The sequence below is a fragment of the Oculina patagonica genome, chromosome 2, assembly GCF_052425735.1.
Source record: "Oculina patagonica isolate OP01 chromosome 2, crgOcupat, whole genome shotgun sequence".
Lineage (NCBI taxonomy): Eukaryota > Metazoa > Cnidaria > Anthozoa > Scleractinia > Oculinidae > Oculina > Oculina patagonica.
In genome coordinates, this window is record NC_135759.1 from 41,524,563 (window position 1) to 41,541,482 (window position 16,920).

The window sequence follows — 16,920 nt, forward strand, 5'->3', positions numbered from 1 at the left end:
TTACGGTATACCATAATGTCTATATGACCTTCAGTAAACTCGGTAAACTCGTTTATTAAAAACATCATACATTACAGTCGTAGGACTGAATTACGTACAATATATAAATTACAATAAAAGTGGTTTAAAATTCTAAAAATTAATTACAATTGTATTAAAACGTTCATACATCGCATGGCTAACAAAAAACGATTTCATAAAACGATCGGTGCGGCAAACTGGAATGTTAAAACGTTTAGCCAACTGGAATAGAGATAGTTCAGTTAGACAGTTAGTTAGTCACTTAGTTAAGTTAGTTACACAGCATGAAATCTTAAATTTACGATCCCGTAAAGATGCCGTATAGAAAGCGTTAAGATCGTCTTTACGAATCTATACGAACTTCTTTACACTTTCGTAAAGAACGTCTATACGCATTGAAAACCATAGTGCGTAAAGAGTGCGTAGTGAGACTCGAAACGTATCTTTACGTGTGTTGTAAAAAATCGTAAAGAGATTGTTTACGAAATTTTATGGCTACTGTAAGGCGATCAGAAAGTCGATCTTTACGCATTGTTAAACTTTCGTAAATGGTCAGTATTTAAAAGCCCATTGACGGCTTTGTACCTTTCTGTATTATTCGGCAATATTTCCTTTTTGGTAACCCGACTTTTATAAATGCAGGTTTCTGTCAACATCTACATAATGAGCTACAGTATCTTAACGCGCAACGTAAAAAGCCTATTAAGGACGTTTACGATATTTTACGCTTCCGTAAACTGAGATATAATTTACGTATATGACTCCCAAGTACTAACCCAGCCCCAACAAGAACAGGAATACATGTTTAATACCTTGCAATTTATTTTATTGTCAAAACTCAAACAAAACATACATTTCTGTTATTTCAAGAATTAACGTTTAGCCGGTCATGTAGGAATTTTTTGTAGGAATTTTTTACAATGCACGTGATTTGATTGATTTTTTTTTAACTTATCACTGATTATAAATAACAGTGAATTTATACTAAAAAATACTTGGAAACAATAACAGGTTTTTAAAACTCGACTGTTCAAGCTCAGTTTGTATTCTTTGTTTCCACTGTTTATAAGGTTGTTTGCCTTAAGTGCCTACATGTATGTGACAGAAAATAATTATTGTTACAGTACTGTAAAATATATCTTATTAGCAATTATACATTTCCTTTGGCAATAATACATTTACTTAGAGATGTGTCCACTTACATGTATTTTAAGCTTTGTACAGGTAAAAAGTAAAAAGCACAAACAATATTTTTTGGTGAAATTCCTAACCATGTCCACATTGGTGTCTACTCTGTTGTGATGTTCCTACAGGCCTCTGACTCACCATCAACATCTCATGGTTTTGTCATTGCATATGGCATTAGAATGTTCCCATGGGTGTGCTAAAGTTAGGCTTTTGCTTTTGTAAGACAGGCCCTCTCCCATGGTAGCTGCATGGTAACATGTCACATAATTTTCTTAGACTAATGCCATGCAAGGGCAATGACAAAACCATGAGATGTTGATAGTGAGACCTCCCACTCATGTAGTCCATGAAGATACAGTAGTCTTACAATAGCAACTATAGCTGCAGTGTATTTCTTTTGGTGTCATCATGTCTTTCAGTTATGTACATGCTGTATTGTATGCAGAGTGATGCCTTTCCAATTTCTATTAAATGGAATAAAAATAACAATTCAGTCAGTGTCAGATTACATGTATTTGAGACAATTATTAACATCAACTCTATTGCTATATTATAAGAACTTTCCCCATTCATTTAAGGGACTATGTCACAGGAGTTTTGCAGATTTTTGGTCTAAACTGTTCTGAAAAAAGTGGTAGGCAACTTTACCCATGAAAACATTGTCTTTGAATATTTAATGGAAGATGTAACCTTACTTTGGGGAAAGAAATTAAACTTCAGCTAAAAATAGCAATTTTTTGAAGGCGCGTGGAAACAATTTCAAAATGTTGGTTAATGTTTGCATTGTAACCAGAGTGGCATGTTTTATTATTAAAGGACCCTAGCCAGCCTCTGCCACTTTCAGTGCCATCGAAATTATGAAAACTGTATCATGAAGCGAGATCTTATTGCACTGCTGTACATACAGTGTATACTGTAAGTTGTATTACTGGAAGTTTGCTTAATTACCTTTAGCAGTTTCACCGTTATCTGTTTTGTTTAGACACGCTCCACATAACTAAAGTAAAATATAACACCGAAATTCTAGTAAGGGTGGCTGACAAGGGTCCTTTAAGATTTTAGTGAGTAACAAAAAGTTGTAATCAGGAACTGGACTCGCATGACACATGTGTAATAAGTGTGAAATAAGAAAACTGCAATTTTTATATTGCAAAAACAATGCACTCTGAGAGAGTAAGAGTCAGAATTGAAGTGAATTTCTTATTATTCACAAATCAGTCAATTTATGACTCTCGATCTCACTGAACTTTTTGATTTCTCACTCAACCTTTTCTTGTTTCATTACTTAAATCAATCTTTTTTGTGCGTACATGAATTTGTCTAACCTCAAAAAGGGCAAAAAATGTTTCTGATGATAATCAACAGTAACCAAAATTAATCAGTGACTCAGGCTTTACAGGGATATAAATTGTAGCTAAGATTTGATTTACTATTGGTGGGTATTAGCAAAGGAAAGGTCATGACAAGATTTCCGTACAGCCCCATACATTAATTATGCATACAGTTTTCTGACTGACTCATTCTTTTCAGGGTAAAGGTCTCCACAAGGACAAGACGCAGGGGCATATTGCAACAACATGAAGCAGTGACAAACTCATGTGTTGTTCACACTCAGGGGACATGAAGTAAGGACATGAAGCAGAAACAATTAAATCAAAATGTGTACACACACAAATAACTGTAGTGGGGACATACTCAGGGACATGTGGTAGTGACACATCCCCTTGTGTGTGCTGATAATTTTTGGCATGTGCAACAGGAATTCCTGCAACAGTTTGTCCCTGCGACATGTTGCACGAAGTTCAATGTGTTGAATTCTGTTCAACATGTCGCAGGGACAAAACAGCTTTAAAGATCATGTTACACATGCCAAATATGTAATCAGTGATTACATGTTTATGGTTGCAAACATGTCCCGGCTCCACTTCCCCTCAGTGTAAACAACACATGATTTTGTCGCTTCCACAAGTTGCTGCGATGTGTCCCTGAGACATGGCAGCAACGTGTGGAGACCTTAAGATTCATACAACAAACAAACAATGTACAGTATTCCTATCTACCCAGCTCCCAGCAATAATCTTGACTATGCCAGGTGTTTGATGATCAAGCAAGATTTCAAAAGAATTCAGTTTGATTAAATTATTGTTTGATTTAAATTTACCAGACCGTTTAAAACCTGGGAGAAAGTGGGATATGTACTTGAAAAATTCCATAATTTTGAAGTCAAACCACAGTTCTCACCCATGGCTTTAGTTGATAGTAGTGTTATCCAAGGGTGGTCAAAATTATATTGAAAGTGTGATTGATTTACAAAATGTATTTAGTAACGCATGCATGTAACTCTGGACGTATAATACTATTTATTACGTTTGCAGTTTTGATACAAAGAGTCTAACATACTTCAAATGTTATGTGTAAATGGGTGAATTATGAGTGAATGTTTGCAATAAATTGTTTGTCATGAACTCCTGGGTATTCGAACATGACAAGTAAAAATTATTGCTCAGCTCTAACGTGTAAAGAAATATCTTCTAAAAGGGATTGACAGAATAGAAAAGGTAAAAATTATACTAATACAACACATGTAAGAGAATGCATACTCATCTAATCATACTTAGTGTTGAATTGTTCCTCACTGTTTCGCGCGCGCAATTCTTGTCGACTCGAAGTCATGGAATTACCTGAAGGGATAGAACGATGTGCGCCTCCACCACACATTCCATCTCAACCTTTTTCTTGTCCGAAGGCTTGTATTGTTTGTTAGGACAAGTTTTCGATAATTTAAGCTCAACAACAACAGGAGAGAAGACTTCGAAGTGGACCGTTGTTCAAGTTGTGAATCATTGTCACTTTCAAAATGGACGCCAATTTCAAGCACACACGTAAACCCGCTGACCGTTAATAGCGACGTATAACAGAGCCCAGTCCACCTCTGAGGGACAGACTGAAAATCGCTCGGCGGCTCGCAAGCTGCTAGCCGAAAATGTGTTCGAGCTTCACGGTAACAATTAGATGGATTTTTGTAATAGTGTCTATAAATTGAACGAAGCACTGTTTTATTTGAAAGATAAGATGTGTTCTCACTTGCAAACAAGCGAAAAATTTAGATTCTGGGAGGTGGATCGGTTTTTAGGATAAACCGCGGCCGGAGGCTAGGCCAATGCAAGAAACCTTAATTGACAGTCTAATCTTAAATTTAATTCTACTCTGATCGATGTTTTATCACTTCTTTAGCGTTTCTCTTATTAGAAAGTGGTGAATTATATCCAAGGCGCGTAAGGACTGTTTTCAGTGCGTAAAGAAAGTTAAAGGTCCGTAAGTAAATTTCATTTTTTTTTAATAATATTTTTACTGTAAAGCGCCATGAGCCATGGATATGGCGCTATATAAATCTTTTATTATTATTATTATTATTATTATTATTATTATTATTATTATTATTATTATTATTATTATTATTATTATTATTATAGCAACTGTTGTTAAGTTTGACCCTTTGTTGCCTATCCAGTTGACGGTAGTTGGCTTAACCCTAAGGCTGAACAGTTTGGTTATCAGCAAGTGGTGATCTACCAATCAAATGCTTTCCTATAGTCTAGGAGAACAGTTCTAACAGTTGAGCCATTACCGTCCGTAGCGCACAGCCAGTGGTGGAGCATCGATATGAGAGCGAAGGTAGTGGAAGATCCTGGAATGAAACCAAATTGACCAGGGTCAACAGATGACAATATTGCTGGTTTCAGTTCCTTTTCGATAACAATGCCCTCAGCAACCTTTGATAGAGTGAAATCGCAGATCGTAGGGGCCTTGGGTAGCGGTGGGATATCAGCAAGTTTCCACACACGTGGAACTTTGCACTCCAGGAAAGAGGTGTTTAAAATATCGGCGATCGGAGAGGCGAGGATATCTGAATATTCTTTCAATACCCAGTTTGGAAGATTGTCTGGTCCCCCAGCACGTGAAGTGCTCACCTCCCTCAATCTTCTTGCGACAGTTGATTCTGTGACAGTTAAAGGCTCGTTATCCTCCGAGACTACCAGGACATTCTCTGACCAAGTTTCATACCCTTGCATCACGCTAACAAAAGCCTCGTTTATCTTTTCGCTTAGAACATTGTCGCCGTAGACCAAATCCAGAGGGAAGATGTTTTTCAGGTCACGCCTAGTTGCTTTAGGAGTGCCACAAAGCTGTCTCACTTCGCGCCGACAATCACGTTGTTTATGTTTTAACCATGGTTGTTAATAATATGGATAGCCACAAGGTGCTATATAAAGTTCAAAACATATACAGTAAAATTAGTTCATTTAATTGTGGTGAAATGTGTTTTATATAATGGCAAATCACCTAACAAACCTAGTGTATGTCGTTCTGAGTGGTTTATAGGTCATAAATGGATCCCATAAGGAGTTTGATTCTTACACTTTTATTTTCAGCTGAAACAATAAAGCCAAAACGTCTCCCTTTTTCTCTTTTCAAATACCTTTTGTCGCTGTAAACAACCCATTTGGTATCCTTAACGTACCGTATAAAGTCCAAATAAATGTAATCAGGTGCATTATTTCAATCTATGGGTAATTGATTAAAGGCCGCCCGCCAACAGTGCGGAAGGACTGGATCATAAGGGGTTGGTTCACTTCGATCATTGCGATTCTTTGAGACATCGAACAGACGTTGCATAGGCTGCGAGCAGACCCACGTTTGGGATCCACTTCACCGCGGTCAAACGCCTCAGGAAGCTTTTCTTTCTATTTCTGGGATTTTCGTTCATATTGAAGTGTTAGTGTGAGCAAGGATAGATAAAAAAAAGTTGCTGGGTGTAAACATTTTCTCATTTTCTCAGGTAAACGAGTGTTTTTACTTTTAAAATGATCTCCAATGTTCCGCATCCAAATCAAAGTGCTTTGGCAAATGGCGCCGACAAGTATTACCTAAGCAAACTGCTATTTCAAACACGTAAAACTTGTTTTGAGTAAAGGTGGATTTCCACTGACGGGTGATTTTTTGCGTGCGTTTACGTGGGTGAAAATAATTAGAGACAATGTATGAACGACTAGCGTACCGTTCGCGTATTGTCTCCAAATTTTTTCAAAAACCTTATCAGATCTTTGACATACTTTTTTCTTGGCTTTTTTTTTTTGCATATTTCTGTCGTTTGACAGCGGGATACACGCGCTAGTAGCTGCTAGTGGCAAGGCCGAGAGTACCAGTCGACGAGCGAAGCTAGCCGGCGAGGAGAAGTCTGGGGCGGAAGCGCCATTCGACGTGTATTTCACGTGTATTCCAAAACGTGGGCCTGCTTTGAGGGCCTGTTTGCTGGCTAGACTTTGCATGGCTCGGCCCAGCAAAACCAAAATTTCATTCCTGTCAAGTTCTTACTGCTAAGAGGTAGTCAGAGCACGGGTAAAACAGACTTAAGGAGCCCGGCTCCGTCGGATATAAAATTATATTAGTAGCGCAATTTATTACTCTACGAAAAGAGGAAAGCTGAACTTATCCATCGCTGAACCATTTTTATTTACCGTTATCTCCTGACAATTAATGTACATAATAAGAAACAAGTGGTAGGTCATCGTTTACATGATACTGGTGCGAGGTTTCGTACCGGAACGAAAATCACGACCCGGTACGGCGACTGGAGGTTCCTCGCGCCGGTTTGACTCGCTCTCACACATTTGTGCTGGTATTATGTAAACGGATACAGAGAGTCACAAGAAGGAACCGGGATGAACCGATACCGGTGTGAAAGACATTTCGGTATCCTGTAAACACCCCTAATTTTGCCAGCAGTGAAGTTTTCAAAGGATCTTAATGGAAAACCGGCTTGTTCAGTCTTCAATATTATAACAAACCACATAGCTGCTTTGAAAATTACACTATTTTAGACTAGACGCGAACTCGAAACAAGACATGCAAAACCTGTCTGCCCTAAATATGTTTTATTAATTTGGCCTGCAGGCAAACAAGACATACAATATTTTTGTCGCTGATTTGTATTTGGGGTATCGCCCGATGTTAAATATTTTCTTACATTTGATGGCTTAAATATTCGCAATCTTTGAACTTGAGGAAAAAAGAGTGCATGTGGCTGATAAAATTGATTGGGAAAGCTGGCAGTTACGGTGTATTTTCCATACTGGGCATTTTGTCTGTAACTGGTGTGAACTTCGTGCTTGCCGAGAGGGCTGCATATTTCAAACTCTTGTGGTTATTTCTTTATAGCTCGTTGATAAGCAAGGCCCTGTTTCGGCTATAAAGCTACTGAGGCCGTGATCACACTTGGTGTCCGAGCACTGGTACCTGAGCTGGGCACCGGCAAAAGAATATAGCGTCGTGTTGGGACACTGGAAACCAAAGTATTCAACTGACCGTCGGTGCCCGATCGAGCTAGGGCATGCGCATGGGTACCGTGCTCGAATTCTGGCGTGGGTGATTGAAAAAAAATATTTTGTTCACAGGACTTACAAGGGTGCCCAGTGAGAATCGTACTCGGTCACCGGGCGCGGGCTCCGAGTATGAACACAGCCAATGTGAGAGTCACGAAAGGACCGCCATTTTTACATGAAGCACAGACGCGCGGTTAGGACTGTGCATAAGCCTTTGACTGGTTATTTTGTTGCACTTACCACCCCGTGAGCGAGAAAATTGTTATGAAAATTATTTTATCTTCTTCTCGCAGGAAACGCATTGGAATACAACATACTATACTGGAGTATAGAGTACAGGGCTTCAAATTGGAGCAAAACTACCTTGGGGTCGTAAACGCTGGTTGTTTTTGCTCATCAGTTAAATTAGGTTCGTCTAACCCAAGTTTTTTTAAGTGGCTCTGTGTTCATCTTACAACTTAATCAAAGACACGCACGTGCCACAGTGGTTTTATTTGCTTCGAAAACAATGAAAGAAAAACAATAAAGCCCTTCAAACTACAGCTGGACTCACTATTCACGTGAAGACCGCGAGATTATCAGGCTCAGTGGAAAAACATAATAAAATTTGCATATCACTAGCAGAGAGTAATGCAGATGGAATCAAAACAAAGTACCCCGCAAAGTACATATCAAGTTAAATATTTACAAACCAACCCATTACTACTGAATGCATACGCGCGAAGTCTTATCGGCTTAAGTCGAGGGGATGAAAAAACAAACGGTGAAATCAGGCCAGTTTAGCAGGTTCAGCCGCTTTCTGCCCTGGTAATTTACTAACGTGTCAAAAAACTACGGCCATAGCCGACTGATGGTGTAACTTTTTAAAAAAGAATATTCTTCTAGGTATATTTTAAATCAAAGTATGTATCGAAAACAAAATATATTCTGCCATGTTTGAGCGACAGCTCTTTCTTTCCTTACAAGTTTTTTCGCTTTCTCGTTTCATACATTCAGAATACCGATCAGTCTCGAACCATCAAGGGAAGTGAAAGTTAGTGCGAGAAATCGGGGGGCGGAGGTAAAATTGCAGTCACTGAGTGAAACAAATCCAAGGTAAGCGGCTTTATTTGGTTTGGGTTTTTGTGAGGTTCGAGATATCGAGGGTTCGAGAACTGATATGGTTGCCCGGGTATGGTTGCGGTGAATTTGTTCCCACAAATGCCGTTTCAACCGCACCATATTTTTTGTGTATCATTTTGTATTACCCTTGTTTCTTTAACTGTGTTATACATTGACTGCCACGGCTGCATTCAGCTCTAAACTCTTCCCTAACGACGAAATTTATCCGGGAAATTTATGCGCTTAGCAGAAAAGTGAAAGCTGTCAGCCTTCGCCCACTTGGCTCAAAACAGTTCAACGTACGTGGGAGGAAGTCAAAACAATCACTGACGTCACAATAACTATATTTGGACGCGCAAAAATGGCGGAAATTTTATTTGATTGCTTATTCAACAGGATCTCTTTTAAAACGTTCTCTTCGTTGATAGGTTAAAACTATTCCCATGACTACCATAAACGTCTTAAAGCACTCAGTTGTCATACTCTTTGACAATTACTTCCTTTGAAGCATCCATAAAAGAAACTCGAGCACGAGGGCATAAGATTTGATCAGCTAAAAACGTTCATAAATTTCCCGCCTTTGCTCGTTGGAACCGTGAAATGCAAATCAGCTGAGCACGCATGAATGGAGATTGTCATTGTTTTTAGCGGTGATCAATATTATTGTTTACTCAATATAATTAGTCATTACAAATTTCTTTTAATCTGAACGACAACTTGACAAAAAAAAATTTGATAGGAAGAAAAATGCATTGAGGCATCGCCAATGATTACTTGCGGCCGGAGAAAAATAGTGCAAATTAGATCAGACAGTTTTAAAACTAAGCTACGAGTTATAATACTTCTTTCAATTCACAAAGCGGCCTCAGTTAATCCCTAATTGTGAAACTAAAATAGACCAAAATAGAAATGTCACAGCAACGGAAATATCTGAATCTTTCAACGCTGAAGGAAATGTGAAAAAAGTTTCCATTTCAAAACCGGCTTAACACAATGTGAATGGTTCTAGTTTGTCGAAAAATTTATAAATATTAAAACAATTTTCAAGTGTTGACCAAACTCTTTATTCTCATCAGCTGTTCGCCTGACTTTATATTTAAGTCGAAAGAAGAAAAAAGATATTGATCCTCACTGTAAGGATCGAAAGGATTACGATATTTTCTGCTTCAGATTATCGATTCTGCGTTTGCCGCAGGAAGATTTTAATATGTGTAAACCTAAAACGTGGCATAACTATGTTCACTGAGTGTTAACATAAAATAATTTAGGCGGCAGAAGATTAAAGATCACACTTCTAGTGATATAATGTTTCGCTCGGAGGCCCGGTCAACCTGCCTCTCCCGTGTTCGGGGATGCCTTTGTGTGTTATTTTCTTTTTTTTTTTTTTTTTTAAAAAAAACATTTTTTTTAAAACGCGCGCCAGGGGAAAAAAAAAAAGGAGGAAAAAATAAAAGGGAAAGGAGGGAGGGGAGAAAGGAAAAAAAAAGAAAAAAAAATTGGACAGGTCCTCGATCTTTCTCTTCGCTAGTAAAATTACGGCAAAGGCAAATCACACATGAAACGACAATGCATCGCGGTCGATTCGTGGGTGTCACCTGCGCGCGGCCGAAGAGCGCCACCTGTCATGGCTATATCGGTTTCGAATATATGAATAAATTACTTGCATAAAAGCGCGGTAAAAGAAACGAAGGCCGGTAGTTTTACCAGAGACGTGATACAGTCGAAAACGAACCGGTGAACTAAAATGGATACTAGCAGTACTAGCAGTGCTAGCAGTGTACAAGAAGATGCCGCGAATAGATGTCGATGGTTTCGCGTCAACTGGAAATGGTGCAAGATGGGCAGCTCCAGTCTTGGAATAAATATTCGCTTGAATCCAGTGGTGTCCTTCGTCTCGGCAGTGATTATTTGGGGCTTTGTCGCTTGGTGTATGACCGATCCAGAAAAAGCGAGTTCTCAGATGGCAGAGTGGAAGACGTGGATCACTCGTACCTTTACCTGGATGTACATTGGCACCCAAGACGCCTGGGCCGTGTTTATCATCGCCCTGTACTTTTCCAAATACGGCAACATGAAACTGGGAAAACCGGATGAAAAACCTGAATTCAAAGACGTGTCCTACTTCACCATGCTGTTTGCCGCTGGCATAGGGATCGGCTTATTTTACTTCGGAGTAGGTACGTTGGCCCCATACATTACTTCTAGCATACACATTTAGGCAGAAAATAAATTCTATGTAGTATTTTAAGAAATACGTTAAAATCGAGCGAAACCGGTTGATCGGCTAATGAGATACAATAAATTTCGGAGTAGAACACAAGAGTGGCAGACAAAACCCGAATATTTTTCGAAAAAGTTGTGATAAAAACAAATGGTTTATCCGCTTAGATAATATTTTTGACAATTTTTGAAATTTTTTGTAAAAAAATCGAAATTTTCAGTTACACATGCTCAGTAAAACTACTGGCGAGTAAAACTACTTTCCTCCGGTGATATTACACTTCCCACACGTAAAAGTAAAATTACTATGATGGCGTCACGCATGAGTACCCGCCCTTCAAGCGTCAGGTGAATGAATAATATTACCGGTCATCAATGAAAACCGCGCTTTTTATGCAAATATTAAAGCTTTTAGTGATTTTACTAGGAGCCACGTGGGAAAGTTTATTTCATTTTCGCTTGAGATTAAAATAAAATAAAATTGAATCTGGCAAAGATAACCCTCCTTGCTAGTTTCAGAGCGGTATTTTACATTTTGTAACGAAATTGTTGTCGTTTTTTTATGACACAGAGAGACATTCGCTTCACAAAGCAGACTTTGATCTCATCGTATTGTTTGAGCGCATGTGGAAGGGAAACACATCTTGAAATTTCAATTGTGAAATTATTTTAGACAATTTCCTCTGAACATGTCTTCAGAACGGAAACGTATACGGATGAAAATTGAAGTTTTTTTAGTTCTGTGAAATTATTAACTAGAAGACATAGTCCTCGTGCAAATCAGGTGCTAAAACATAAATAATAAATTTGGCAGTCGAACAAGTTTTCAACCGGATGGCCTCACAGAGCCGAAACAAGAGCAGCGTTCAATTATAAACATCGATACACACTTTTCATTTTCGTGTTTTGTCAAATTCTAGTTACGTATTTAACCATTTCCGTGCTTGTTTCAGTTTCGACTTCATTCCGTTCAATATTCACGAAGAGTACAAAGTCCCTTTATTAACCTTTATTAAAATTAGTGTAAAATAAGTTCCTTTCAGACAGACAAAACAGCAGCAAACTAATCTGACTAATGGCTCCCTTTAACTGAATGAAAATTTTTCCATTTTCCAATCAAGTTGATTTGCTCAACCAGTGAATAACAATTTCTGGTGACTTGAGACAAATAAAGCAACTTCGCGAGATCAGGCAAGCAGATAGTAAACATGTGACCTACTGTAGCTACGCTAAAAATTTGACATGTCAATACAAAGAATGAAAAGTGTGAATTAAATATTTACTCATTCTGTTACCTTGTATTGAGACCTGAACATTGCAAATAGCACTCACTGTAATTACATTTTTGGCGCACTTTCGCTAAATAGCGTTCATTCATTTGATTCTTGATGAAGCATTCATCATATAAATATCGCTATTAATATTTTAAGAATGTCCAAATACCACCATTCATGTACATCCCCCGGCGCCTTTTTTGTATTATAGCATTTTTGGAAATATCACTCGTTTAGTTGCACTTCTGAACGACATTTCATTTAGATTGCTGATTCGTACAAGACCGATCGAAAGTCAATAAAAATTTACATAATAAATTACCCTCTCACCACTCAAGCGCGAAAATAATAACATTTCAATTCTCCTTTCTCTTCTACAAACATTCTATAAATGCCACTTTGGAGAATTACGAATTGCATAAACATACTTATTTTTCGGCATTGGTGACTGCCGCGAGTAAGAAATGAGTAATAATAAGTCCGGCTCTGGACTAAAAAAACTGTCGAATACTCAAGTTGCTCTTCTTTTCTCTTAAAGTTATGGGTGCAGTACAACGCTTATTTTTCTCAGTTAGTATCCCAGGCCCTATAAATCCCGTCTTGTCAGAATTCTTGTTAATTGTGGCTTATTCACTTTATTTATTCTAACCGGGCCGTTTTTCTTGTGTTGTAGCTGAACCGGTCTGGCATTACGCACCTGGTCACAACGGAAACAGATATTATGGCAGGTATGTAAAATATAATTTAATTTGGCTAAATTTCCTTGTCATAGTTGCTACATTTACGGCCTATACTTTGCAGCAAGTGTAGAGTGCAGAACAACTTTTGATATTTTTAGATGTTTTTAGTTGTTTAAATGATTTAACGTCTTTGAATTAATTGACGAAATCATCAATCATAACCATACGGTAAATAAAGTAGTCTTACACCGCACACAATTATAGTAACAAACACCCTTACTCGGCAGTATTAAAATAATTCAAATTTAAATGACCATAAACTTTTCTAGCACGATTTTTTGGAATCCAATTCAATGTAATTGAAAAGTTTCCGTGTTGAAATAAACTGTCTGTCCGCCTGTCTGTCAAAGAAAATATAGTTAGAAATACAATGTTTCGTGGGCGAACTAATATATGATTTGTTCTTAATTGATTACAACGTTAAAGATGATTTCCAGTCCGTACTGCGCAATCTCCGCCTGCAATGTTTGTGAGTCTCACAAACAGAAGAATGTTTACTAGCAAAAATAAAAATTCCGAACAAAACTTACCTTTTTCTTCATTATTAACGCCAGATATCCTCCAAAACAATAATACGAGAAAGAAGTTCGACGTATTCAAACGGACGTTTTAGCTCATCGTATATTCTTGAACGAAACGATCCGTATGGAACTAAAAACTTCATGTACGCTATCACCGAAGTGTAACGTTTCAACGAATTCAAAACAAAAATGAAAACAACCCCTGAGTATGCGCAGTACGGACTGGAAATCATCTTTAATTTCCCTGATAATGCAGATGTATAAGAGTGATTCACATTATATGGATGGGAATTTCTAAAACTCAACTTAGGCACCTTCTCTCCTCTCCATAGGTATAATGATAATCAACGCGCCCAGGACTCCATGAACCTAACTTTATTCCACTGGGGAATTCACGGATGGATCGTGTATGTTGTGGTTGGTCTTCTTCTGGCCTTTGTTGGTTACAGGCAAGGCCTTCCCATGACAATGCGCTCCTGCATGTATCCCCTCATTGGCGACAAGATTTATGGATGGATGGGAGACGCCATCGACATCCTCTCCGTGGTTTGCACCATGTTTGGCGTTTGCACGAGCTTGGGACTGGGCGTAATGCAGCTAAACGCTGGCGTTCATCGCTTAAGAAGCAGCATAGAAGTCAGCACCTTAAATCAGATTATCATTATCTGGTGCGTTACGGCCTGTGCTACCGTCTCGGTTATCAGCGGACTGAAGATGGGCATCCGACGCTTAAGCGAAATCTGTTTCGCCTTAGGTGTGTTTGTCATGATGCTTGTGTTCTTCCTCGATGATCCTTGGTTCACGCTGAACCTGCTCGTCCAAAGCACTGGTTATTACATGCAGACAATCGTTCAGCTTGGCTTCCACACCGACGCTTTCGCCCAGCTTGGAAACGCACCCGATAAAAAGGAAGCCTCGGAATGGATGGACGGCTGGACCATATTCTACTGGGGCTGGTGGATCGCCTGGTCTCCCTTCGTGGGCATGTTCATTGCCAAGATATCGAGAGGCAGAACCATCAGACAGTTTATCAATGCAACACTCACAGCACCGGTCGCCTTCTCAATCTTCTGGTTCAGTGTTTTCGGAGGCGCAGGCCTGAAGATGGAACGAAATGCAGCACTTGCCAACATCACTTGCAACTCAACAATGGGTGGAGGAACTGCCACCGAGTCTCTTAATGGTTTATTCCGGCTGTCCTGCCGTGGCAAGAATGACATGTGGTTTGACGTGATGAGTCAATATGGCGAGGTTGGAACTTTTCTTTCAATTCTCTCCTTAATCGGCATCGTCCTTTACTTTGTCACCAGCTCTGACAGTGGTTCCCTCGTGATAGACTGCCTTTCAGCCAATGGCGATCCAAAACCTCCTGTCCTTCAGCGTATCTTCTGGGCTCTTACTGAAGGTGCCACCGCAACTGCTCTCCTTTATGTTGGAGGAGATAAAGCACTCGGTGCCTTGCAGACAGTTTCCATCGCGTCTGGGGTTCCGTACACTATCCTGCTCTGTTTCATGTGCGTGGCGCTGTGGAGGGCGGTAAAAATAGAAGCTGGAGACCTTGACCCCAATGGTCCACAATTCACCACTGGCCTTCTAGATGTCTTAAGCACGCCAACTACCGAGAGCGTGTGTAAAGTTTTCCTAAATATCTTTGCACCCTGGTACTCCATGTCAGTTGCAGCTGGAGAGATGGAAAAGCCAAATGGAAGAAAGTGGACCCACATGCTGATCCTTGCACTACCGTTCTACACTTGGATCGCACTGCTGGCTTTGGAACTCTCCGGCATCGTTTCTGGGGTAAGCTACGTTGGATTGACGGTGCTATTTGGTTTCTTTGCTTATGGCGCGGGGATACGCATCTCAATACGAGAAAAATACGAAATCAACGGAAACATGGTGGAAGATTTCTTTGCAGTGATGGTCCTCTACCCATTTGCTGCCTACCAGATGGAACATCACATGAAAAACTATCGAGTAAGAAACAGTGAAGAGCATCTTGTTCAGAATGGGAAACTTGGACACTGTGTGTCATACGATAAATCAGATTCGTGTTGCATTCCTCTTGGAGAGATGGAAAAGCTAGTGGATCCAGATCAGAGACATACAAACGTGTAATGCTTTGAGCCATTGGCAAAACAATATTTTAGAGACTTTAACTTATAAGTAACTGTGATCTTCATTCTGTTTATTCTGATTGTTTTAACAACATTTAAGTTTTATAAGGATTAATATAAATAACAATTTAAAGAATTGAAAAAGATTGTAAAGAATTTGTTTAAGGTATAACTTTTTTAATACCTTCTTGAGTTAGGTGTAAATATTTCAATTTATTCAAAGTTACTTTTGTAAGGTAAAAAAGGACTATCAATTTGATAGGCATGTATAGCAATTATTTTAGAACGTTAAATGTAAAAAGAGACTCTTAAATGCACTCTATTTAAGACAGAGATCAGCGATGCATGATCCATATAATATAAATACTAAGCAGTGTATGATTAATAGCTCAATTTATTGAACAATAAAGCGGTAAACTACAATAGAAGAACAAAATTATTGACAATCAGCTCTACCCTTGTGAAAAAAATATATAAGTCCCCTGTTTAGAATTTCGGTTTTTTAAGAAGCCTACCCTATATCTGTTTTTAATGAAAAGAAAATTAAACTTACAAATAGTCCCACGTCACACAAAAAAAATAATATATGGAGCACAAATTTCTAAGGAGAGGCCCTTTAAATATTCAGAGCTGATTATTTCGTAACCCGAACAGAGATTAAAGGGCTCATGCTACATGGAGGCAAATATTTTACAATAAGATTCGACTATTAAGACATAACCTACTTTTGAGTTTTGGCGTGAAAATATACCAAGAATGACACCCATTTGCCTCCAAAAGATATAGACAATGACGCCGTTTTGCCGCAAAACCCCCAAAAAAACATAAACAACAACCCCAATTGCCGCGAAAATATACAACAATAACCCACCATTTGGCGCGAAAATATAGAAACAATAACCCCTGCCCCGATTTACCGCGAAAATATTTCAAGATAAACCAACATTTGGCGCGAAAATATATGCGGCTATGTTTTTATACAAACATTATTTATATATATCCTGGGAAGGGAACAGTTTCAAGAAGAGAGCGATGCCGATGTAGTACTCGATGTCGAGTGAACTGTAAACGTCGATGAACAGATAGTTTCCAACGACAATTCTTCTTACTTCGGCTCACAGCATTGGCTGCGGTCACATCTAGGCTACTAACTATAGTTAAGACGGGACAACTATAGTTAGCTATTTCGGTAATGTGACCGCCTCTCTGTTCACTCTAACTTAGTTACAAAATTTGCGCTTCGGTGATCCAAAACAATACAGACTAACTAAAGTTTTACCCAAGCAAGGTTCATGGGTTAGTCTAAAGTTTACAAGCGAACAACCAATGAGAATGCGAAAAGTATTTTCGCACGTGCG

At 38.8% G+C, this 16,920-nt stretch overlaps 2 protein-coding genes across 2 annotated transcripts; one reads left to right on the forward strand and one right to left on the reverse strand.

Annotated features, from left to right (window-relative positions):
* Positions 1-4,778: 4,778 nt before the first annotated feature.
* On the reverse strand, positions 4,779-5,282 carry LOC144642376 (uncharacterized). The gene has a single exon (XM_078501340.1). It carries the CDS (start codon positions 5,280-5,282, stop codon positions 4,779-4,781), a length of 504 nt encoding a protein of 167 aa, XP_078357466.1.
* A 4,914-nt stretch (positions 5,283-10,196) lies between these two features.
* On the forward strand, positions 10,197-15,988 carry LOC144641332 (glycine betaine transporter 1-like). Its single transcript, XM_078500354.1, has 3 exons — positions 10,197-10,870; positions 12,861-12,915; positions 13,781-15,988. Exons 1-3 carry the CDS (start codon positions 10,438-10,440, stop codon positions 15,561-15,563), a joined length of 2,271 nt encoding a protein of 756 aa, XP_078356480.1. The 5' UTR covers positions 10,197-10,437; the 3' UTR covers positions 15,564-15,988.
* The last annotated feature ends 932 nt before the right edge of the window (positions 15,989-16,920 follow it).